The sequence below is a fragment of the Camelus ferus genome, chromosome 1 (assembly GCF_009834535.1).
Source record: "Camelus ferus isolate YT-003-E chromosome 1, BCGSAC_Cfer_1.0, whole genome shotgun sequence".
NCBI classification, from domain to species: Eukaryota; Metazoa; Chordata; class Mammalia; order Artiodactyla; family Camelidae; genus Camelus; species Camelus ferus.
The window spans coordinates 74,984,521-75,010,681 of record NC_045696.1 but is presented as its reverse complement, the minus strand read 5'-3'; the positions used below and the strand labels follow the sequence as shown (position 1 = coordinate 75,010,681).

Here is a 26,161-nt window from a genome sequence, read left to right as displayed (position 1 = left end):
CTTTGTAGACTAGCAATAGAGCTAACTAGTGGATCTTCTACAAGTAGATTTCATAATGAATTCAGGCTGAGTTCTAGAAAAGCCAAGAAAAAGTTCTGGTCTTGTAATTAAATTGCTAGAGGTGGCCACCCTTATAGAACCTAAGTGAAGTTCAAAGAGATAGTAGCCTTTTCTACCAGGAGGAAGGAAAATAGTTCTTCACCCTACCTGAACTAATGTAGGTCAGAAAGTACATCATTCAAATTAGAAGTTATGCTGTGGCAACTTATAGCACCAGAATATTTTAAAAATTTTTGTTAGAACAACAAAAGTTTATTTTCCACTCATATGGCATATCTGTCACAGGTTGGTGGGTGGTTGTGCAGGGAGCAGAAAAGCAATATTTGGGGAAATGATGGCCAAAAGTTTTCCAAATTTGGTGAAAACTATAAAACCAACCATCTAAGGAGTCTGACAAGCCCACAGCAAAGACTCCAAGACAATGTTGGATAGATTTATCCTAGTTGTTTCAAGTACCAAAAGTAAACAGGCTTTAGAAAAGTGAAAGGTAAATTTGTATAATAATACAAGATTAAAATGTCAAAATTTTAATAAAAGTGCTATTTAGAAAGGACTTTCCTTTAAGAATTCTCTGTAAGGTAAAATCCCTATGGTAGCTGTATAAAGATTTCAGTAAAATTTTTAACTTTTCTGTATTTGCCAAAAAAGGAGATAAAAGTATATGAAGTTATTAGGAAGATAGAATCTTAAAAATCCTTACTGAAATTAAGTGATTATTCTAAATCTGTGCTTTCTATATGCTAAATAAATTGGTACTTTATGATTTCTTCATAAATGTTTCCAGTTATCTCCCAAAATCAGAATCAGTTTGGAATATATGTTTAAAACCATTGCCTACAAATAAAGAACTTAATTGTGGGTGTATGTGGGGACTTTAGAAGAAGAAAGGAAAATGTTTTATTTAGTTAGCATAGTACAGAACAACTACATTAATAGGACATAGCTCTCTTAGATATGTAGAAATTTTCTCATTAATTTAAGCAATTCTAAAGATTTAGAGGTAGTAAAAAGTACCAGGTACATTTGAGATACATGTATCTAATTTTTCTTAATTAACTGTGGACTTATCAAATCTCATTGTATTTCTTTTCACTGCATTTGTTGTTTCCTTTCCCTTTAGAGTTCCTTCTTGCTAAGTTCCCCCATTTTAAATGTAAGTCTTCTCTATATAAATGGACCATATATTTCTTTTTATCTTTGCCCATACTCAAGCAAAGGTGCTAGAATAAATAGAACTTATTTTACTGATAAAGTTTTATACCTTAGTTTGGCTAACTAAAAATAGAATTTGTATATCATTTTGTTAATTAAGTCTTCTGTATTAAAAAAAAAAGAAGAGTTATAAAAAAGCCATTTTGAAAAGTTTTCATAGTATCTACCTCTTGAGCTTGTAGCATAGACCAATTACTGTTCTAATTGCTTTACTTATATTAGTTAATCTTCACAACAACTTTTTAAGGGTACTGTTATTAGTTCCATTTCACAGATAAGAAAACAAAGCAAGGTTCACACATTTAGTCAAATAGTAGAGACAAGATTTTTACTCCAGTTAGTCTAACTTCTGAGTCTGTAGTCTTAGCTATTACTGTAATGTTTTTTAATTTAAAAAAACCCTATTTATTGTACTTGGATCTTTACAAGTATGTGTACCAGATATAGACATAATTTCACACATAGCATCCAGTAAATTGAAGGGAATTTATCATAAAAATTTGAATAATTTTATCATCGCTTTTTGTTATAACTTTCCATTTTGTCCTTATTATGAATGTCAAGTTTTATTACCTCTTGTAAAGTAGTTATTTTAAAGTTTAAATACTTTCTTCTTATGTGTCCTTCATTTTATTTACATACTGACTTATTTAAATTAATGGGCTTTTCTGAATGAAATTACATTATATATAAAAGTAATTAAATATAATTTTAATCATAATGTGAAATCTAACTTTATCTTATTTAGCTTCCCTTTTCTATCTGCCTTTTTCTATAAGCTAATTTGTTTTTAATTTTATTTTTGCTGAAATACAGCACAAATGCATAAAATTATATAAATCATAATTGCACAGTTTAGTGAATTATCACAAAGTGAACACCTATATAACCACTACTGTGGTCAAGAATTAGAACATTTATCAGCATTCCAAAAATGTCTCTCCCAATCCATTAATCTTCTCTCCTTCCCAAAGGTAACTGCTATCTTGACTTCTAACGCTATTCGTTAGTTTTGGTTGTTTCTGAATTTTATATAAATGGACTCAAGGAGTAGCTATTCTTTTGTGTCTAGCTTCTTATATTCAATATTATGTTTGTAAGATTTCATTATTGGTCATTTCTATTGCCATATAGTATGCTGTTGTATGAACATACTACCACTTACCTATCTTACTGTTGGACATTTGAATTTTTTGAACTTTGGGGATACTGTAAGTAATTCTATTAACATTGTATGCAGAAATGCTTGCATTTCTGTGGTTTAAACCTAGAGTTTGAGCTGAATCATCGGTCAGTTTTCGTAGGTTGTGCCTTCCAAATTGATTGTACAAATTACACCTCCACTAGCAGTATATGAGATTTCCTGTTACTGTACCTCCTTACCACCCCTTAGTATCATCAGTCTTTATAGTTTTAGCCATTCTCTTTTAGAGTGATATCTCCATGAGATTTTATTTTCCATTTTTTGGATGACAAATAATGTTGACTATTTTTCATGTTTATTGGCCATTTGGATATGATCTTGTGAAGTATGTTTTAGTCAGTCTGTGTCCTGTTTTTCCATTTGATTTATCTTTTTCTTGAAATTTGTAGGAGTTGTTTATATACTCCAGATAAAATCTTTTTTTAATAAATTCATTTTTTCTTTAAAATTTTATATAGATGGAATGAATGGCTGAATTATGATATATACATTCCTGATCTTCCTCGTGCTGCTCGACTTTGCCTTTCCATTTGTTCTGTTAAAGGCCGAAAGGGTGCTAAAGAGGTAAAGTATTTCAAAAGGAACAATTATATTCACTTCTAAAAACTCCATTATACTACTGATTGAATTTTTTCAAGAAGTAGATATTTTTCTTCATTTAAAAAAATCAATAAGTCAGACATTTTTAAATAACACATGTGCTTATAGACAGATACCTTGGGAAAGCTTCCAGAATTTATTTTATAATGAGTATGTCCTGAGTTCATGATACACTTTTTAAACATGCAGAGTGACTATACATAAATATCTTTTAAGTGACTACATGCAAATATCTGTCTTGCTTGGTTTGGTTCCTATCTCCTATTTATAATTAAAGAAAATACATGCAGTTTCAAATGGGAAAAAGGAAAGAAAGCACATATACTTTGAAAAAGTTAATGTGACTTGTTATAGATACCATTATAAAGACAGTTGTTGAATTCTTCTTTTGGGGGAAGAAAAGTGTTTTGAAATATGTTTTATAATTAAATCCACAGAGTAGTGTACATTTTTCTGTTTGTTTTTTTAAGGAACACTGTCCATTGGCCTGGGGAAATATAAACTTGTTTGATTACACAGATACTCTTGTATCTGGAAAAATGGCTTTGAATCTTTGGCCAGTACCTCATGGATTAGAAGATTTGCTGAACCCTATTGGTGTTACTGGGTCAAATCCAAATAAAGTAAGCTTTTTATTATCATAAATTAGATATTTTTTCTTTTATGACAGGCAACCATAATATATATAATAACTTTTATTCCCTCTCTTAGGAAACTCCTTGCTTAGAGTTGGAGTTTGACTGGTTCAGCAGTGTGGTAAAGTTTCCAGATATGTCAGTGATTGAAGAGCATGCCAATTGGTCTGTATCCCGAGAAGCAGGATTTAGTTATTCCCATGCAGGACTGGTAAGGCAAATCACTGTGTTTTCCTTAAGGGTCGGTCATAATCAGTGGATTTGGGTGCAAGCTTTTTATATGGAAAAGTTCCATAAGTTTTAGTTACCCTGGCACAGATCCTATAGGCTCTAGAACAATATTGCAATACAGTAAAATTCTCTCTGCTAATATGTCTACTGCAGCTGTGCCTCTCCTTAGTTTAACCTGCCTTCATTTAACAAATGTTTGTTGAATGCTGACTATATGTACGTATTTATTATGTGATAATAACTAGGTAATAAAGTTGTGACCTAAAGAGACCTCTACTGATTGTACAGTCTAATGGTGAAAATAGTCCTGAAACTAGGAAAAACAGAAATGTAAGATTACAAATCATGGTAAGTGTCATGAAGGACACAATAGTGGGCCAAGAAGGACTAAGGGTTTCGGGGGTAGAGGCCCCCGAATAGTGAAATAATGGAATAAATCATCACTGTTACATCATCCTTCAGTCTTCTTGCTGCACAGCCCAGTGTTTTGCATCATTTTTCCAGAGGTATATAAAGCAGTCTACAAACAACATCTTTGTAGTTTTTTGTTGCTGTTATTTCTTAGGCTTTCGTTGAACACGACTAATAATTCAGAATTTTTCCCTTTCCAATCATAATGACAAAGAGAAGAAAACTGAAAGAGGAAAATATTTCGTAATTATTAGACTGATCAGAATATGAATGCAGAGACAGATAATAGAACTTTTAAGCAGTTTCTCAACCTTGACATTGGTAACATTTGGGGCCAAAAAATTCTTTGTCATAGGGGCTATTGTGTGCAGTACAAGATGTTTAGCAGCATGCCTGGCCTCTACCCCCTAGATGCTGGTAGCACCACCACCACAAGTTGTGACAATCAAAAATGTGTCCAAACAGTACCAAAGGTCCCTTGGAGGCAGAAGGGACTTTAAAGTCACCCCAGGTGATTTTAAAATCACATCCAGACTCTAATGATGATGTTGAAATTGATCATATAAGTGAAATATCAGATGAGAGTATCTGAGATGAATTTTCTCAAACTCAGGAAACAATGAACAATGTATCTCCAAAGACTAAAATGACTAGCATCAGTTAGTCATTCTACAGGAATGACTTCATCACACAGTATTTCTTAACAAGAAACTGGACCATGCCTCATCTGCAGTATTTGTTCCATCTTTTATGATGTGTACAAAATTTACTTTGTAAGTAAATAAGTGCTGTAGGCAAGTGTGTATACAAAGATGATTGGAAGGAAAAGGTGATGTAGAAATTTTTTTAAATCGTGGATTGATTATTCTGATTGATACCTGTAAGTATAAAGTATAGAAGCATTTTGCAATTATGAAGCAAAGAAGATTGCTATCCTCTCAAGCAAAATTATGTCATCAACTTTTTCAAAAGTATTGCATTTTAACAATGCAAATATGAGAAGAAAACCCAGAAGTAATGATAAGCTAGAACTTAATAGATACGTATTTGAAATCTGAAATGAGTATGTACAAGATGGATATATTTCAGGCTCACGCATGGCAGTTGATAAGCAAGTAGTTTGTTTCATTCAACGTATGTTGCCCATTTTGGGTTATGAATTTGGTTCCACTGTGTTTAAATTCTTACTAAGATGTCTAATAAAATTTTTTCACCATCGTTTTTTTCTTCTCTAAATTATTTTATATTAAAAATACAAACAAAAATAAGTAAATAAAAGACTTAAGACTCCATTGGAACCCAGATGATAAATGGTAATGACTACTTTTCCTGATGAGTTGAGGGTTAAGTATTTATTATCTCTTACCTGGACCATTGCAGTAGCCTCCCAGCTGGTCTCCCTCTTTCCCCAGAGCAGCTGTAATAATATTTATAAAACATAAATAATAATTTTCATCCTTTGAGTAGCTTTCACTGAAAGTAAAATCCAAACCTTTACCCTGACCTGCAAATTGTGCATGCTCTGAATATGCCTCCTGTCACTCCTCTCCCTCAACTACTGGGCTTTAGACTTACTGGTCTTCCTATTCCTCCTTCACACCACACTCATTCTCCCCTTAGGGTACTTTCACTGTTTCCTTCACCTGCAATATACTCTTTCCCTGATCTTAATGTGGGTGGTTCTTGTCATTTGGATCACAAATTAATATTACATTCTCAGAGGCCATTTCTGAACACCCAGTCAAAAGTAGCGACTCAGTCATTCTCTGTCACATCACCCAGAGCATCTATCTAAATCAGCTCTCCAGTATTTTTATTTGTTCATTTAATTTCCCACTATAATAGAGGCTCTGTTAATGCAGGGTGTTTTACTATTTTCTGAGCCCAACAGTAAGATCAGGACAAGGTACACAGTACATGTATTAAAGATTTACTGAGTATGTGCCAGTAATATTTCTTTATGCTGTTGGATAAATTAACAATGTTTAAATGTATTAACACCAAGCAACTTGGATGTCTACTTTTGTTTTTAGCCATTAGGGAATATATGTAACCCATCCTAAAGGGTGTGTGTTTGTTTTGCATGATACATTAATATGCATTCATAATTATTCATTATGCAGTTAATATATTTGTATTTAAAGGGATAAATACATTAGTTGAAATTTTGGAATTACACCAAAAGTTACAGTATTATCCTTTCAGTTTCCAAACATTCAATGTGCAGTGTTTTAATGGGGTGTTTCTTTCTCCTTTGTTCCCTTATTTATTTTTACTTTTAAAATTGGAAAGCCTTGCAGTGATTATAAGGATATATTCGGGCAAGGATTATGAAAAAATTTATATTTTTATTTTATTACTTTTATTTTCCGTCTTATTCCAGAGACATTAGCAGATTAATTAATAAGATACTAAGAAGGGTCCTCATCAGGAAGAGAAGTAAATTGTTCACTACTACCCACTAGAATCCCAGTCTGGTCTTATCCCTAACTTTGGCAGTTACTATTCTTTGGTTGGTGTGACCAAACCAAAGAATAGTAACCTTACAAAAGGTAATGTTAACCAAGTGAGTTACTGGATTTGTTCCACAAATACTGTCTTAAGTTGGTTCTTTTCTATCCCTGAAAATAAAGTCTTGTAATGAAACTAAACTGTTTCACAACCAGTCATAAGCAATGTAAAGTTTATTGCAAATTAATTTTCTTTTTTTACAGATCACTCATGAATCCAGGTGGGAGAATATGGCAAAGAAAATCATATAAGATATTACTTTATTTTACAGAGTAACAGACTAGCTAGAGACAACGAATTAAGAGAAAATGATAAAGAACAGCTCCGAGCAATTTGTACACGAGATCCTCTATCTGAAATCACTGAGCAGGAGAAGGATTTTCTGTGGAGCCACAGGTAAGTGTTAAGATGGAGATTCTGTGTTTCTTTCTTCTATTGCAGAAGAAAGAACTGACTTTGACTGATACTGTCACGTTGCTGCCATTACCTGTTATAGTAAATAAAGCATAATTTACGTGACTTTTTATTACAAACACAGTCCATTTTTAAACTGTGGATATAGATGAATATTCCTAGAAGATCATGCTGCATTGGTACTAACCTTGCATATTGAAGGCTTTTTTAAATTCAAAATCCTTAACATGACTTTTTTTAGGATTTGGGTTTTGGTTTTTGTTTTCAAATAAAATTTAAGATCCAAAAAAAGTACCTGTAGTTTTAGATCAGTTTAGTTGTGATTTAGTTGGTCTAGAGATTTTCATTTTTAGGAGTTCCTTCCATTTTTTGTTTTTTCTTACACTTTTTTAAAGTAATAGTATAATGCCTCATTTTCACTTCCAAAGAAATTATCCTGCAGATTGGTAAGTGTACATTGGTTTATTTAAATAAAGCAGTAAAGCAGTTGCAGTGTATTTCTGCAAAAAGTTCATTTAAACATAAATTTTGTCCAGTGACCACAGTAGAAGTGCTGCATCTGCTCATGGTTCATGTTAAGTAAGTAGATGAAAAATAGGAACTATACAAAGAGTCTTAAAACATAAATTCATAATTTTTCCTAAGTACCTGTTCTCCATTTGGATTTTTCATTTTCTATGCCATTATAACTCTGTCTGAGTATATATATACATGTATGTGCAGCTATAGTGTTAAATGCAGATTTCTTTTGATTTTAAAGAAGGCTGGTAATGGTAAGAAGTTTTGAAAGTGTTTGGAACTTCTTGAAGATTATCTAATTGAAAATTTAGATATCTAGGCCTTTTGAATAACATGCAAGAATGGTTTTTATTTTGTTTTGTCGTTCCCACACAGGCACTATTGTGTAACTATTCCTGAAATTCTACCCAAATTGCTTCTGTCTGTCAAATGGAATTCTAGAGATGAAGTAGCTCAGGTAAATGCATGTTTGAAATTACTGAATAACTGTTGCACAAGTCTGGTTTGTCATTCAGATTGTTTTCTCCCAGAAAGGCTGTTTAAGTATAAAAGATTAAATAGACTTTGTTTTAAATTAACTAATAATGATAATACAAATGATCCCAACTTACCATGGTTTGACTTAAGATTTTTTGACTTTACAATGGTGTGGAAGTGATACGCATTCAGTAGAAACTATACTTCAGATATTGAATTTGGATCTCTTCCTTGGGCTAGCAATGTATGATAATAAGATACTCTCTCCTAACACTGGACAGCAGCAGCAAGCTGCAGCTCCCCATCAGCTGGGCGATCATGGTGGTAAACAAGCAATCTCCTTACAACTATTCTGTACCCATACAACCATTCTCCTTTTAACTTTCAATACAGTATTCAATAAATTACATGAGATATTCAACACTTTATTATAAAATAGGCTTTGTGTTAAATGACTTTGCCCAACTATGGGCTAATGTAAGTGTTCTGAGCATGTTTAAGGTAGTCTAGGCTAAGCTATGATGTTCAGTAGATTAGGTGTATTAAATGCACTTTTGACTTAAGATATTTTCAACTTATGATAGGTTTATCAAGACATAGCCCACCATAAGTCACGGAAGATCTGTATAGTAAAGAAAAATACTGTTTATACGACTTCCTCTGATAAAATTAATTAGAACTAAACATTTTAAGCACTGAATTCATAAAGGAGAACTTTTATCTAATTTTTAAAATAAGAAATTAAGACAATGTCTTAGAGGGTTCATTCACAACTATCTTTGCTTTTTAAATATGATTTTTTATCTTACTCATACACAGATGTATTGCTTGGTAAAAGACTGGCCTCCAATCAAACCTGAACAGGCTATGGAGCTTCTGGACTGCAATTACCCAGATCCTATGGTTCGAAGTTTTGCTGTTAGATGTTTGGAAAAATATTTAACAGATGACAAACTTTCTCAGTACCTAATTCAGCTAGTACAGGTAAAATAATGTAAAATAGAAAAATAATGTTTTCTTCTAAATCCTTGCAACTTCCAAAGCCTACTCTATTAACTGGTTTTATGCTTTTTTAAAATTCAGTTTTATTACCTGTAGTGCTACTCTCTTCCTGAAAAATCTCTAAATCCAACCATGCAGAAAGAAACTGACCCTGATTGGTGTGGAGTTATTTTTATGTTTGTTTTTAATCACGTAGGTCCTAAAATATGAACAGTATTTGGATAACCTGCTTGTGAGATTTTTACTCAAAAAAGCATTGACTAATCAAAGGATCGGGCACTTTTTCTTTTGGCATTTAAAGTAAGTCAAATTATTTTCCCATTTAATTCCTTAGATGTATATGACTTGTATTCTCAGTAGATATATAAATATGCATTACTTATCTACTGTTGTTTTTGTGTGTCTAGAAGAGTTTTCCATACTGAATGTATATCATACCAGTGATAAGTTTCCCTCAGCTTTTTCTCTTTAACATTAAATAAGCAGTAAAATTCTAAATGAAATTTAACACAAGAATGAGAGCTGAAATATTTTTAAAGATTTTGATTCTACTGTAAGCAAAATAAAATTTGCTAGGTCCAGGATCATGCTGCAGTCAGTTTCACTGTATGTGAGGATTAAAATATCCCACTGCTCCCCCAAAATATCTTGCCTTGGTATTCAGAACAATAATGACAATATCCCAAGTTTTTTACAAGAACACAAGCTAATTAAGAATAAAAGGTATTTTGCAGAATATGATGTATTTAATACACAAAGTTAGAGGTATAAACCATGTACTTTTTTCTAAATTTAGAAATGGATTTGTAATGACATAGTTTTTTAAATATTAAAATAAATTAAAAATGGAATCTAGAAGCTAGATTTAAAATAACTTAAATTCAGACACAATACAGAAAAGGTCAATTAGTGCTCACTTAAATTCAGACACAGTACACAAGAGTCAAGTAGTGCTCACTGAGCTCTTCACTCCCTTCTTACTCATTTTATTATTTTAATGCCTAATTTCCTTTTGTAACATTTATATATCTTGTTCTGAGATTAGTAAATGAAAAATAGTTGAAATAAACCTAAAATCTAGTTTTTTATTTACATTTCCAAGAACTACCTAAAACTTCTTGATTATTTTGCTTCCAAATGATAGATTTTAAATTATTTTATTGTTAGTATGATTATAACATTCGTTGAATTTAGAAAAAAATTCTTTTTTTTAAGATTATCTGTATACTCACTTAAATCTCAATCTATTTCTCTCTCTCTTTCTCTTTTTCCCCCCTAATGTTGCACTGGTGTTTTAGATCTGAGATGCACAATAAAACAGTTAGTCAGAGGTTTGGCCTGCTTTTGGAGTCCTATTGCCGTGCATGTGGAATGTATTTGAAGCACCTGAATAGGCAAGTTGAGGCTATGGAAAAGCTCATTAACTTAACTGACATTCTCAAACAAGAGAAAAAGGATGAAACGCAAAAGGTATGTGACTCTAGTTTGTTTTGAGATTCCTTTCATTGTTGTTCGGCAGGGTTGAGAGTCCAGTATATCTGCAGATCATAGGCCTCAGAATTAAGCAGATTAGGATTTAGATACAAGTTCCACTGCTTCTAAGCTATATAATGTTAGACACATTATTTAGTCTCTTGAGATTCATTTCCCTCACCTGTAAAATGGAATAATACTTTCTTTATAAGGTTGTTGTGAGAATTAAATCATACGAGATATACAAAGCACCTATCATGGTCTCTCGAACATGGCAGGTGCCCAGTAAATGTCTGCTCCCTCTTTCCCCTCCTTTCACCTTTATATAGCCCTGAGTCTTAAAGATGATTTTTCCTTGCTCTGTGTTACTTATTTTCTTTTAGTAATGACCCTAAAAATGAGAGAAAAGAAATCAGTTTTTCTATTTCTAAATTTAAAATGGACTCTCAGTCACACAGTAAATGTGTCACACACTCAAGTCATTGACTCAAGTCATTGGCAGTCTAAGTTTGTGTAACTAAGGAACGTGAAATGAAAAGGTTTTTCATGACTTTTTCCTACTCCTTATCCTTTATTCAATCCAACACACCCTACAGTAAAAAGTGAGCTCATTCTTCACCTCTAGTGAAATGAAAAAAAGAAAATCCCAGTTTATTAGTGAGTCCCCAAAGAGCAGACAATGTAGATTAGTAGTATGAATAAATTTTTCAACATCTTCATTAATGTTGCTTGAAGAAAAACCAAGTTTAAAAGAAAGTTACTGTATTAATCTAAATGCCATACAATATGTGAGTGAGTTGATTTTATTGAAATTGTGGTATGTAAGTTCAAATACAGGTTATTAGAAAATAATTGTACTGTTTCTGCTGCTGGAATTATGAGCAAGAGGGGACTAGGCTGCTTTTAAATAATAAAATTTGTTATATTTATATTGTAACTGAGGTAAGAAAAAAGAAATTAGATACTATTTAAATTTGTAAATGCGAGCATTTCTTCTAAATTGAAATTTTCATATCACAGTTAGGCTGTGATGCAGTGGATTAAAAAAATGATTAAAAAGCACGTTACTTTCCAGCTATGTACTCGAATTTGAGTATGGTATGAGATTTCTCCCAACAATTTCTTTTAGCCTCACTAGACCATATACCCAGCAGAGAATGTGGTGAATGTGGTATTTTCTGAAAAACTTAAGAGTAAGATGATTAAGCTGAGATAACATGATGTCTCCATAATTTTTCCTCTAGAACAAAGGTCAGCAAACTTTTTCTTAAAAAACTAGGTAGTGAATACTTCAGACTTGGCAGGCCATGCAGTCTGCTGTAACTGCTCACCTCTGCTGTTCTAGTGTGGAAGCAGCTAATGTCTAAATGACTGGTGTGACTTACAAAAACTGGCAGCTGACACACAGGCCATAGTGGCTGAGCCCTGCTGTAGAGCCAAAACGTTGTCTCTGTCAACATGCAGAGTTTTTGTCACAGGAAGGTGCGCAGTATTGTCGCTCTCACCTGTCCATCTGAGTTGTGCTGCTTTGTGTTATAGAAATCCTTCTAATTAAAATGCAGCCAGTCCAAGACATGAACTCAAAGACTACACAGTACTGTAGTTCCAGTGTATAAAAGAGGTTAGCAATTAGTTTACCTTTCATCAAATCAATTTCTAACCATGATTATGCTTATTTGTCAGGTACAGATGAAATTTTTAGTTGAGCAAATGCGGCGACCAGATTTCATGGATGCTCTACAGGGCTTTCTGTCCCCTCTAAACCCTGCTCATCAACTGGGAAATCTCAGGTAAGGTACTTTATTGGAGGTTTTATTAATACATTTAAACAAGTACTTTCTCTGGAGAAAATCTTGAAAGAAGTCAAAATGCCCTTTATAATTGTGTTCAATAATATGTGCTACTCTCTCCCATTTCCTACCCTGCAAAATAAGAGTAGTAAAAATTTCTCAAGTTCAGAGCTGTACTTATTCAGAATGAGTTTTTACTACTTTAAAAATAGAATTTAAAAGTTTCTATGGCCAGAATTTCTGATATCATAGGATAAGAAGTAGATTGTAATATCTGTAAAACTAATTATATGTCCCTGTATTTATGGAAAATTCATATTCCATTATATATGAAATTTTTAAAGTTAATATGTATTTTTTTGTACTCAGAAATGAATTTAGAAGTAAAATTGAGGAGAAAGTTTAAAATTTTTATAAATTTCAAAAAGCTATACTATATATGTATTTTAAAATAAATTTGAGACTATAAAGAATAACAAAGCTAAAGTTCCTAGTAAAGTTTTCAACTGTTTTAAAGGCTTGAAGAGTGTCGAATTATGTCCTCTGCAAAAAGGCCACTCTGGTTGAATTGGGAGAACCCAGACATCATGTCAGAATTACTCTTTCAGAACAATGAGATCATCTTTAAAAATGGGGATGGTAAGGAAGAGTATTAATGAACTTATGATACATGAATTTAGCTATCTTTGTACACAGGGTATTTATGAACCATGAAGACTGTTGAAAGCCATTTAGGGAATATGCATGTGAGAAAGTATCTAATATTAAGCAGATGTCTTAACCTTTAGAATATGTATGTATAATTATTGAAAAGAAGTACTAGGTTTAGAAACAGAAGGTCTGAAATCAGTTTTTGTCATTTGTCTAGCTATATGAGTATCCATTCATTCCATAAATATTTGATGTGCTAGGTCCTAAGATTCTAAACATAACACAAAACAGAATCCCTGCCTTCTAAGAGCTTACAGTCTAGCAGGTAAAAGAGAGACATTAAATAAATAATTACAAAAACAAAATTATAGCCCTGGTACAAAAGAAAAGTGTAGTCTGCTATGAAATCATAAAAGAAGGTCTTAATTTACTTGGAGTACAGACTGTGGGAGAATACATTTTTATATACTAAAAAAAAATATGTATCATTGATGGGTTTCCATTGGGAAGTGACCTTTGAGCACTGAATTCTGTTAATCCAAATATTTTAATATAAACATGTTCAAATTTAAGGACTCTGAAAAATAAGTAGTTTAAATATTTTAATTCATTTTTTGTGAAATACCTGCCAGTTTATCTGACATTGTTATACAGATTATATAGATACTTTAGAAATGGGTTAAAGAATCAGATTATTGCTTCCTTATAGATTATTTTGAAGAGCAAATACAGCTCTGTATTTTTCATATGAAAACAGTGTGATGATATGATACTAAAATTTGCATTTGTGACATTTAATGGTGTATACATATTATTTGAATTTCAGATTTACGGCAAGATATGTTAACACTTCAGATTATTCGCATTATGGAAAATATCTGGCAAAATCAAGGTCTTGATCTTCGGTAGGTAACCAGTAAGGCAACATGTATGTTGAAAGTTATCCTGAAAATGTAAATGATTAGTAAATATTAATTATAAAGCATATAGAGTCATAATGTCTATAAAGGAATGTATAGAGTAGTAACTAACACTAGTTGATTACACTATGGCACTTTCATTTATTCTCTTCTTCATTGGCTTAGATTAGCTAATGAGATTCAGCTAGTTAAGAAGAACTGTCTCTAATAACCTGATAAAGACTCTGCAATTGCCTCCAAGTGTCACTAACAGTCTTCCCTTGGTATCTGCCAGGGATTGATTCCAAGACCCCTGTGGATACCAAAATCCATGGATGCTCAACTCCCTTATATAAAATGGCATAGTATTTGGATATAAGCTATGCATATCCTCCTGTAGATTATAAGTCATCTCTGGATTACTCATAATACCTAGTACAATGTAAAGGCTATGTAAATAGTTGGCAGTATGCAGCAAATTCAAGTTTTGCTTTTTTGGAACTTTCTGAAATTTTTTCCCCAAATATTTTCCATCTGCAGTTGGTTGAATCCAAGTATGTAGAATCCACCATTATGAAGGGCCAACTGTATTTTGGAATAGAGCATAGGAGACACGATACACAGAAGACCCTTTTTTTAATTCAAAAGTTAAGAGTTTCAAAGAAAGTTTCTTCTATAATATAAATTTTTTAATTCTAAAACTTTATAAACTGTCTAATCTTAAATCAGTTTTTCAGCAAAATTTATGAAAGCAACTAATCTTAAAGTTTTTGTCATTCTCTTGGTTTCTGCGCAACCCTCCCAGTTACCAGTATTGTCTCCAAATTTTCTCTCCATGCTTCATCTTCTCTTAGTCATTTTTGCTTCTAATAACTTTTCATTTTCTTATCTGTCTCTTTGCAAATCCAGAGTCATTCAGGCAAAGGCCAGCCTCTCCAAAAGTACTTTTGTCTGTAGGTAAACAATAGGAGTCAACTCCAGCTGCAGCAGAGTTTGTTGGAGTTTATTTGTATGCCTCTTTATAGATTGAGTAGCTAATATACAAAAATGTGTTGGTGACAAAGATTAGAATCCTTTTATTGCAAAGAAGAAAAATGGACATCTCAAGTAACCTGCGAAGGGACAAAATTAAGTCATCAGTTTCAGATTCTTAACTCCTGATTCTTTGTGTAATCCCTGCTGCTTTCCAAAAGCAATTAGTGTTATACGAACCAAGTTCCTTTTTTGGCATAATTTCATGTGTCATGAAAGAGCCACGTGCCATTACTACTACCACCCCTAGGAGAGCAGAGTACAAAGAAAATGCAGAACTAGGCAGAGTAGAGAAAAGGATTGAACTATGTAATTCTGGTAATTACAGTATTTAATTGTAAATTAGTGGCTGTGCAAAAGTGCATTTAAAGTTAAGCTAGGTCATTGGAAGGTAAGTTGGATCTTTGGGAAGTTGTCACATCTTAAAATATTTTCTAAATATTTTTCTTTTAAGTAAATTTAAGTTAAAATCTTATTTAAAATTTAAATTTAAACAAGAAGTGAATTTAAGTAAAATCATAGCATTTTTAGTTATACTTCACAAAGCTTAGATTCAGGTCTATTATAACTCTGCTTAGGTTTTTTGTTTCTTTTTTTTTTTTTAGTAATAAGCCTTATAGGACTATGTGACTCTTTAAACCGTAAACATGTTCAACATTAATAGAATTAAAATAAGAGAGAATGATCAGGAGTACAACCTTAAGAAATTCCTGTATTTACTAGGATAGAAGAAAAGATTCCATAAGAAAAATGGTCAAAAGGGTAGGAAGACCAGAGTAAGTGATTCACAAAACTCAAAAGGGGAGAGATTCACAAACAGTTTACAGTATTAGGTACTGCAGGAGTTTAAGAGCATAAGGACTGTGGAAAAGCCCTTGGATTTGATGATTCATGATTAGCTTTAAGAAGAGTTGAGTCAGCAGAGTGGTAGGCATAGAAATTAGGCTACAAGGAATTAAGTGAGAAAATGAAAATAAGTGTAGACCATTATTCTGTTAGGAATTTTAAAAGTAAAGGAAACATGGAAAGTATGAACAGTAGCTTATGAAAACAACAGAGCAAGAAAAAACATACTTCAGTACTTAAGTGCCAATTGGAATGTTAGGTGCTTTTTTTCATTGTTTCTTTAAATTAACACCCTTTATGACATATTTTGTGTTATTCCTTTTTCATATTCTGTGTGATGAATGGCAAGAACCCATAAAGCACTTCTGCATACCAAAGTAGAGTCGTATCAAGGAAAAAGCATTGGTAGGTTACTTGAGTTGTGAGCTGAACTAGCTGCTTTTACCATGGAACATTTTTACCTCAAGAATAACTATTAGACAAACTGTCATTCAGACATGGGTACTTAACAGACATTTTCTTGAAAATGAACATATGAGCCTCTCTCTTCAAGAACAACTGACAGTATTTGTTGTCAATGATCAAATTTAAGCTTTCAAGCAAAAATTAGAATTTTTAAAAACTTGTATCCACTGCTGTGAGCTTCCTCCAGATTAAAGACTTTTCTGGTGAGGTCATTGATAATGTTAACAATTGTGATTTTGTTTTTACTTGGTATAATGAAAAATATCAATATTTGGAAGATCTCCATAGCTCGGTGAACTAATATCTTCCAAATGACCAGTGCAGGATATTATAAAGTCATATACGGGTAAAGGTTCCATTCAGAGGCAAGATAGACAAATGGGGCATAATGTAATAGAGTATGAAAAGTTTACTGATACGGTTTCACATTCCATGTTGCAACTTGAGAAACTATCTCTTGTCAAGTTTTAGAATAGCATCAAAGAAAAGTATCTACAATTATCTGAAAAGGTTATTACAGTACTCGTTTTCCAACTAGATATCTGTGCAGGGCCAGATTTTCTTCACATGCTTCAGTTAAAACATCACATTAGACTGAATACAGAAGCATGTATAAGAAGCCAGCTCAGTACTATTAAACCAGACATTAAAGGAATTTGAAAAAATGGGAAACAGTGTCCTTACTAAAAGAAAATTAAAATCAGGTTAAAGGAGTAAAGGTCATACATAATAGGCAAAAAGAATATTTTTGTATTAGCCTATTAAAATATTAGCTGTTTCAGAGAGCACCCTTCTAGTTGCTAGATGGGATGCTGCTCGATTCGTGAATCTCCTAATAAAGCCAATTAGATCTTCACTTTAAAAAAAAGATAAAATATTTGCGATTTTAAAATCCCATCATTTAATTGCAAATGTCTTGATCCTTTTTCAGAATGTTACCTTATGGTTGTCTGTCAATTGGTGACTGTGTGGGACTTATTGAGGTGGTGAGAAATTCTCACACTATTATGCAAATTCAGTGCAAAGGCGGCCTGAAAGGTGCACTGCAGTTCAACAGCCACACACTACATCAGTGGCTCAAAGACAAGAACAAGGGAGAAATGTGAGTTTATTATTCTTTTCTCTCTATGTTAATCTAAGCTTTGATAGCTAAGTCTTCTAATGGTTGACTTAGACCAGAAAAAAAAATTATATTTACTTTGGAAGAAAATTAAGTTCAACCTTTGAAATATTTGAGGTCATTGTGTTTAAATGATCAGAATTGCTTCTAATTCGGTAAAATCCTGTACATTCAACTTAAGTGTCTCAAATGTGTTTCTTATTGCTTATTCTTTTTTTTAAATTAACATTAAATAAAAATTAAAAATTTTACTTCTAATTCATTGTTAAAATGATTAGAAAAAATTTATTTTGATGACATAAGTATTTTTTCACTATAATAAGAATTATGATTTGGTCAGAGAATATCTAGAAATTTTCTTAGAAATCCTTGAAAACATCAAAATCTCAAAATTCCTCAGATCTTTGAACATAATTGCTTCCTTCCACTAATGTCAGTGATTGTTTCATTGTATTAGTACAGACTGTAATAAAGACTGACCATCTTTTCCCAGTTTGACTGGATCACTCTATACTTCTTTGCTAACTCATAGGTGTTTCATTTCTTTTTTGTAGATATGATGCAGCCATTGATCTTTTTACACGTTCGTGTGCTGGATATTGTGTTGCTACTTTCATTTTGGGGATTGGAGATCGTCACAATAGTAACATCATGGTTAAAGATGATGGACAAGTATTAGTTCCTCTTTTTAAATGTTTGACACTTTTAAATTTACTAACAGGACATTTTTGCATTTGTCAAATTATAACATTCTTTTTTTTTTTTTTTTTTTTTGAAAGTTGTTTCATATAGATTTTGGACACTTTCTGGATCACAAGAAGAAAAAATTTGGTTATAAACGAGAGCGTGTACCATTTGTTTTGACACAAGATTTCTTAATAGTGATTAGTAAAGGAGCCCAGGAATGCACAAAGACAAGAGAATTTGAGAGGTAAGCTCAAGAAATCAAAAGCACAAAATAAAGAATTCTTGCTGTTCTACAAAAAACAATTGGTATTCTTCAAGTAGTTTAAAATAATAGGTATTATATTAACATTGTAGCATAAACTGAATATTTTAATGTGTTTATTTTTATTTATTTATTGTGTAATGCTGTGAAGGAAATGTAAAGAAAAACCAGTTTAATTTATAGAGTTAATTAAGATCCAAAAAGAAAGTGATCCTTAAACTTCATAGTACATTAAAAGCTTTTATTTACTGCTGATAAAAATAATTGGACTCCACCTTCTTTTTATTGACAAATAACGTACAGTGCTTCAGACACTTTTTAGTTGTATAATCTGAGGAATTCAGTCAGCTGTAATTACCACGTTTATTCATAATTTTTCTTATTGCCTTATGGTATATCATTAGTCTGTCTTAAACTTTAAAGTACTTTCAAAAACCTTTTTAAAAATTCTGTTTTATCTGTAACTCAGTCCTGGCCCTAGCCTAAACCCTAGAGGTTTTAGTATGGGACCAGTTCATACATTTAATAAATCCTTATTAAACTCCTAATATGCCAGGCATTATTTTAGGTGCTAGTGATAGAGTAGTAAACAAAGTTCCACGTTCACATTTAGTGTTGGGTAAAGTGAGCAGAAAGTGCTGATAAAGGGAGTAGGGAAAAGAGTGCTATTTTTCATAGTTTTGTCCAAGAAGGCCTCTCTAATGATGTGACATTTGAGCAGAGACCTGAAGATAGTAACACGATTTACTCCATACTGACCAAACTGTTCTTGTTACTTGTAGGTTTCAGGAGATGTGTTACAAGGCTTATCTAGCTATTCGGCAGCATGCCAATCTCTTCATAAATCTTTTCTCAATGATGCTTGGCTCTGGAATGCCAGAACTACAATCTTTTGATGATATTGCATATATTCGAAAGACCCTAGCTTTAGATAAAACTGAGCAAGAGGCTTTGGAATATTTCATGAAACAAATGAATGATGCACATCATGGTGGCTGGACAACAAAAATGGATTGGATCTTCCACACAATTAAACAGCATGCTTTGAACTGAAATGATAACTTAAGAAACTGAAAGCTCAGTATCTGGATTCTATACTGCACTGTTAATGACTGTCAACAGGCAAAGACTGATTGCATAGCAATTGCACAATCCATGAACAGCATTAGAATTTACAGCAAGAACCGAAATAAAATACTCTATAATTTAAATAATGTAAATGCAAACAGGGTTTGATAGCACTAAACTAGTTCATTTCAAAATTAAGCTTTAGAATTATGCGCAATTTCATGTTATGCCTTAAGTCCAAAAAGGTAAACTTTAAAGATTGTTTGTATCTTTTTTTAAAAAACAAAAACAAAAAAACCCCCAAATATATATAGAAATGATGGAGAAGGAAAAAGAATGATGTTCTTTTTTTGTCTTGCAAATGTTCTATGTTTTGAAATGTGAACACAACAAAGTCTATTATTGCATTAGGTCCAAGTAAACTGGAGTTTGACGTTAAATTACATTAAGATTGGAAAATAACGAAAATTTCTTACTTTTTCACTGCTGTTCAATTTATAGTTTGAAGTGGATTTTTGACTCCTTGTTTGATGAAGAATGCTTGGGGTGTGAGGGACTCTTGAGATTTCACCAGACTTTTCCTTTTTAATAAATTGAACCTTTTGATGATTCGGGGTCTTATCTGCAAAGTTTGGGAAGCAGTCACAAATGAGACCTGTTATAAGGTGGTGTTTTTAGGTTTTTTTCTGGACAGTATTTACAAGAATCCGATTCTTACTTCCCAGGGAAATTCTGGGCTCCCACAAAGTTAAATAATAATCATAGAGAAAGAATGAGCAGGAATCGTTCTTGCTCCAGAATTGTACAGTATTCACCTTAGACTGATTTTTTTTCTCCTTTTGCAATTGAATTGAATACATTTTTGTGCATGTTTTCCAGAAAATAGAAGTGAGTATTAATGTTATTAAAAAGATTATTTTTTTTATTAAAAGCTATTTATATTATAGAAACTATCATTAATATATATTCTTTATTTACATGATCTGTCCCATAGTCATGCATTGTTTTGCACCCCAAATTTTTTATTGTTTGTAGCAGCATGGTCAGCTTTTCTCTTGATCTGTGAGTGAGGCTCAGGCACTATCCCATTTATACCAATGACTAGTATCTAACTACTTAAGGAAGACAGATTAAAGTTCCTCCTCTTTCCTTTTATTTCCTTCTATTTTCACTTGAATCCCCCATCTTCCATCCTCTTTTATAGTTGAGAATGCCTCAATCATATGAAATTAGTTACCAAAATTAACATAATTGAAACTATCTTCCTGATTTCTTAACCCCCCTACTGAGATATACTCATGAATAATACTTTGTAACATGGCAGAATAGAAACCATGAAATTTTTACCTTTTTAGACTATTTATTCAATATTTCAATAATAAAAGCAGGACCTTAAACCATTTTAAGATCATGTCCCATTTCTGAGTGGTCAGGGCTCACTCTCCAACTTTATTAAATTGCATTTGAGCACAGGATACATTCTTAAACATTTTGAAAAACATTAACCCAAGAAGTAGGGGCTAAGGCTAGTCATCACTCTAGAACCTGATATTTTACTCAGTATTTGAAATGAATGATTAATGCCCTAGGAAATAGCTTTAGCAAATGTCCAGGTGCCACACCAGAAAAAGTGCAATAATTTACTGACTGTTTTCTAGATTAGGCATGTTATTGGAATACAACTTTATGAAGAGTACACATTGTATACAGCATCACTTAAAAAATAATTCATTTATGAAATCAGTTACCTATAGTAGAAGTCTTGAATAGTGAACAGGGACTCTAATACAAATACTCTTAATATTTGGCTATTTTAGAACCCTTAAAGGGCATAATTATTGGAGATTTAGGTACCTCACTAAAGCATGTATATAATATAATATTGCCAACAAAAAAAATTTGAAGATTAGGGGAACTTATGTTTCTAAACTGTGTTGGAATAGTTAAGAAGAATTTAAACTCTGTTTTAAGCAGGAAGCCAGATAGATTATTTTGCAGATATAAAAGATACCATGACTTATTAAAACTTCATGATTAACATTTTGTGTCTTTTAGATTTATTCAGTTAATACATACTTGCATCCTAGTATTTTCTATGTCGGATTAATTACAGGAAAACTCAGTGAAATGGTACAAATCTGAAATTTTGATGGTAGAAACTGAAGTTTTAACAGAGAATCATGTTTTACCAAGTGCCAAAAAAGCTTTGAGCTTCTTTGCACAAAATTTATACAATTTTTGCATTTTTCACATCAGTCCAGATACTCTCCTTCCCCTGGGACCTCTCCACCATTAAAACACAAGCCGCATAGCTTATTTTATCATTTACATTTATTTTCAAGAGCTATTACAACCAAATTAATTGTGTGAAGAAATGTAAACAAATTCTGTAAACAATATAGATTAAGTGATCTAGCTAAATGCAAAGTACATTTCAAACAAATACAAGCAGAGTTTATGCAAACAACATTAAAAATCAGAAAAAGGGAACAGGTAATACTTAGAAGGCAAAGAACCAAAAAGTGAGTTAAATGCAACATGGGGTGACTGGGATGTTTCCAGTCAGTGATGATATAGCTACTTCCAGGTACTTCAGTATCGGAGATCAATTCTGATTGGTCAGTTTCTATAGCCAACCATCCTTGTCATTGAATGTGGTATAACTGACTATTGGCTCAACAATTTCATTTGATCACTTAAGCAATATTTCTTTTAATGACTATTTTGGAGAAAAGAAGAAAAGCAGGTTTAAAGAAAATAAAACCTAATTTAAACACATTCTAGCAAGAAATAATCAACTGTTCACAAATCATGTTTTAACTTTTTATCATATTCTCAGCTATAATCGTTCATTTTGAAGATTTTTAGACTGCTGTTAATTTGAAATCTGTTAATCATATTGTGGAACTTGGTTTTTTTAAAAGATGTTTCTAATTGGATTTTTTTAAAGAATGGAATTTGGTCGCTGTTTTACAATAGAACCTAAGCCTTTTTGTGGTTCTTAGTGTCCTCTGTAAAACTTAGTGTCAAAGTGATCAACTTTGGGGTTTTCCCTTCTAATCTGCTTTATATTACAAGCCCTTTAGGAAGTGGGAACCTGATGAATATACAATGAATTGTAAAATATTTTAATGTGTAACTTTTTCAACTGTGAAACTATGACTATTGGTTTTTTGAAGAAAACAGCTGCTGATAAAGTATTTTGTGTAAAGTGTAGTTCTTATTAATCAGGAAAATAATCAATTATTTGGTTAGAATGTATATATTATCTTAGATTTTAAATAGATTGGTGATTTCACATAGGTAAAACATAGTCCATCTGTATTCTTTTTTCCAGCAAAAATTGAGTGATTTGGCATTTACAAAAAAAGAATTTATGAGCAGCCTATCTATTTAAAAGACACCATAGAAATTTCACAGTACATAAACTTGGATTTGTTTCTTAATGATTTGTAAATCCATTTAATTCATATCCTGACCAATAGCCTATGCTTCCCAACTCTTTGAGGAAATTTAATTTCCAGCATTATTTTAAAGCCAGCAAGTTCACTTTTTCTGAATGTTTTTAAGTTCCTTTTGTTTCTGTGTCCGCAAAAACTGCAGATCTGGGCTGGACCCTCACACTCAGAATCTACCTTAAAAATTGATTTTGGTGTCCAAGACATCACAAATATTTCAGTGTAAAGACCATATGTGGTGTTAAATAGATTGTGGTGCTTCTGCTACTTAAAAACAACTTTCATACTTGAGTTGTTTTTGAGAAGAGGGGCATGTGGAAGGAGGGGGCAAAACAGGGAGTTGTTGTTTGAATGAATTACATTCTTCCTGCTCAGATCAAGCACTAAGACAAGGCTAGAAGTTGTAAGAGTATATTGTGCATACCATGAGGGAATTATCTCTTCATCAAGGGGATTGTGAAGGCTGAACTATACAATTCAGCATTGACAACATCCTCAGATGATAATTCTTGGTGATAGAGGATAATACAGCTGGGCTGTTCTTTAAAATACAAAGCAAACCATTTTTATTTTTTAATTACTACATTAAAAATTGTAAATGTATCTTATGTGCCATGACCTGGGAAGCCTTTTTTTTTCTCTTAAAAGTTATTTTCACTTTCTGAAAAGATTATAGCGTTTAGCTCAATATAAGTATGGTCCTGATAAAATTGGATTTAGATTGGTAACTCTACCTCGGGTTAATAAGGAAAAAAAAAACAGATGAGTCACAATTCAATACTTCTGGCTCTGATATTACAGAGCACTATATTTTAGATTTGTAAAAGAGTTGCATGCCTTGTTTGTAATGGCATTGGAGATACTAAGAAAAATTTTTGGTTAAAATTTAATCATTGCTCCAGCCACTTGAAAAAGGCAGTAGTGCCAGGAGGTTCATTGAATTCAACATTTGAAATTAGTTTTGTTTTCTTTATTGTTAGTGAAACTGGTGTGTGTGTGTTTGCAGACATTTCAATTTGTATGCACATTGCTTGCTAGCCTTCGTTGAGGCATCTTTTATAAAAGGTATAAACATCAAGGTTCTAAAATTCAGAAGAGTTTATAATTGATTAGGAGTTTCCCAAGTTGGGATGTTAGTTTTTTAACAAGCTCATTTCGTTCAAGTACTCCATTTGAGTAAGGTTTTACACTTTTTATCAATGCAGCACCATTCCTTTTGCTTGGCTTAGATATGGTCATATTTCACCCATGCTAGTTAGCAAAAAGTGACAGTTATGAGCTATAAGAAAATCTTCTGACTTGATTTTTGCACAACTCCATTTAAGAGTTTTAGCAGGGAGGGGAAAAGTAAAACCAGTCCACTGTATGTATTAGTTGGGTAACGGATTTTCACTACCAACAATAGACTCCAGTCCTCATGTTGGTTAAGTATGGGAAGAGTTTTTAATGCATTTTGTAGGCCAGTTAAGTTTATGAATCTATCTAAAACATTATTTAATCTCTTACTACAATAATTTTGTTGTTATGCTAAGAGCCTTGTATATTTTTTAGGTGATTCTTAACTTTTGTTAATGCTTCTAGGCTAGCAAGGAGGCAGAAACCTTCATTATTTTACTATATTCTCTCAGAATATCTTTAATAAGACTAAACTTCTTAATTGTAGTATGTATTTCCAAATATGTCATTATTGATTTCATAAGAAAAAGCCCCTTATCAGATTAAATTTATATTCCTAAAAGTGGTTGGAAAACTTAACCTTCATCTGATTCCTAGAAATATTTTTGGTTATGGAACCAAAGTTTCAGATGCAATTAATGGTTTCAGTGTGATTCATTCCTCTGACTTTTTTGGTTGGAATAATATCCAAAAGAATATGTCCTTTTGGAACATAACAGTTTAACATCTTGGGCAATGTGGCACTACCAAAAGAAGACTACTGACACACCAAATGGAAGCTTCAAAAAGGAGCTCCCACCACCTTCTTTAGCCCCATTTTTTGTAGCAAATCTATTTTTCTATATTTTGTCACTCAGTGGGTTGGAGTCCTTTGGTATACTGCATTGATTAGAAGAAAAATGTTTTTAAATGTTCTTTAATGATGGCCCTGAAAGTATCTGACACAGCAAGATGCATGTGTTGTACTGAGAATACAGAATGATACAGTGCCACTAAATTCAAGACTTCTTCCCAGTCTTGCTGTTCCTGGCAAGAAATTTGGCCTGTGACTGCACTTACTATTTGTTCTCATCAGAAACTGTCACTGTCTGCTTTTCTTTAACTTTGCAGTCTGTAACAACAAACTGTTTATTAAAAAAAAAAAATTACTTTTATTTGTGTCCAAACAATCCTTAGTCTACTATATATTTTAACAAAAAACTGTGATAATGATATTTTGTCATTTATTTTGAATACTTAGAAGCAAATCAGTGTCGCTAATCAAAATTTAGCTGAATTTGAGTTCTTATCAATAATGACTAAATATAGCTGATTGAAAATCTCAAACTATTATGCCATAAAAGCCAATTTTTCTGTCCCAGTAAAGTGATGAATATTACAAAAATACTATTTAAATATTAACTTCCTTTAAGCATGAAGAACTAAATGCTTGTATTTTAAGCAGAAATAAATGCATTACACATGCATGTAGGAATGTGTCTGTGGACAGACTTTTTCCCAAGTCAGTTGATGACAATAACCTAGAAGTGAAGTTAGACTAGAAGCAAACTGGTTTTGCTTTCAGTTACCACAAACCTTGCAAAAGGTAAGTCTGGGCTTTTCTTGGACTAGTAATGCACATGGGCATTGATACTTAGTACTTCTAAGCAATTAACAGCAAGTAATTGCTAAAATGTTGTTTATTTGCCAAGTGGTTTGAGTGACTTTGAGATAACATTGTTCTAAATTGACTTTGTTCTCCAAGCATAATGTCTCTTTCCTGAGGTGAACTAAGTAGCCACTATATGAATGGAAAACTGTAGTAACTGAAACACTTAAGATTTCACACTTTCATACATTTTAGGTTTCAAATTAATTGTTCGGAATTTGTTAGGAGAAAAATCTCAAGAACTGCATATCGTTAGATGGGTGTCAAACTTAGAAGTGGAATAGAGATGTGCCATTCACTTAAGAAATCT

At 32.3% G+C, this 26,161-nt stretch overlaps 1 protein-coding gene across 1 annotated transcript in view; it reads left to right on the top strand.

Annotated features, from left to right (window-relative positions):
- PIK3CA (phosphatidylinositol-4,5-bisphosphate 3-kinase catalytic subunit alpha) overlaps positions 1–23,628 on the top strand; it is a 75,585-nt gene extending 51,957 nt beyond the window's left edge. The window contains exons 7-21 of the mRNA XM_032483894.1: positions 2,935–3,040; positions 3,547–3,699; positions 3,788–3,922; positions 7,136–7,260; positions 8,173–8,254; positions 9,094–9,258; positions 9,473–9,576; positions 10,575–10,746; positions 12,433–12,539; positions 13,057–13,178; positions 14,017–14,095; positions 17,364–17,534; positions 18,107–18,224; positions 18,332–18,483; positions 19,284–23,628. Coding sequence (XP_032339785.1) covers positions 2,935–3,040; positions 3,547–3,699; positions 3,788–3,922; positions 7,136–7,260; positions 8,173–8,254; positions 9,094–9,258; positions 9,473–9,576; positions 10,575–10,746; positions 12,433–12,539; positions 13,057–13,178; positions 14,017–14,095; positions 17,364–17,534; positions 18,107–18,224; positions 18,332–18,483; positions 19,284–19,554 — 2,062 coding nt within the window. The 3' untranslated portion in view covers positions 19,555–23,628. The remainder of the gene's footprint in view (positions 1–2,934; positions 3,041–3,546; positions 3,700–3,787; positions 3,923–7,135; positions 7,261–8,172; positions 8,255–9,093; positions 9,259–9,472; positions 9,577–10,574; positions 10,747–12,432; positions 12,540–13,056; positions 13,179–14,016; positions 14,096–17,363; positions 17,535–18,106; positions 18,225–18,331; positions 18,484–19,283) is intronic.
- Positions 23,629–26,161: the final 2,533 nt, after the last annotated feature.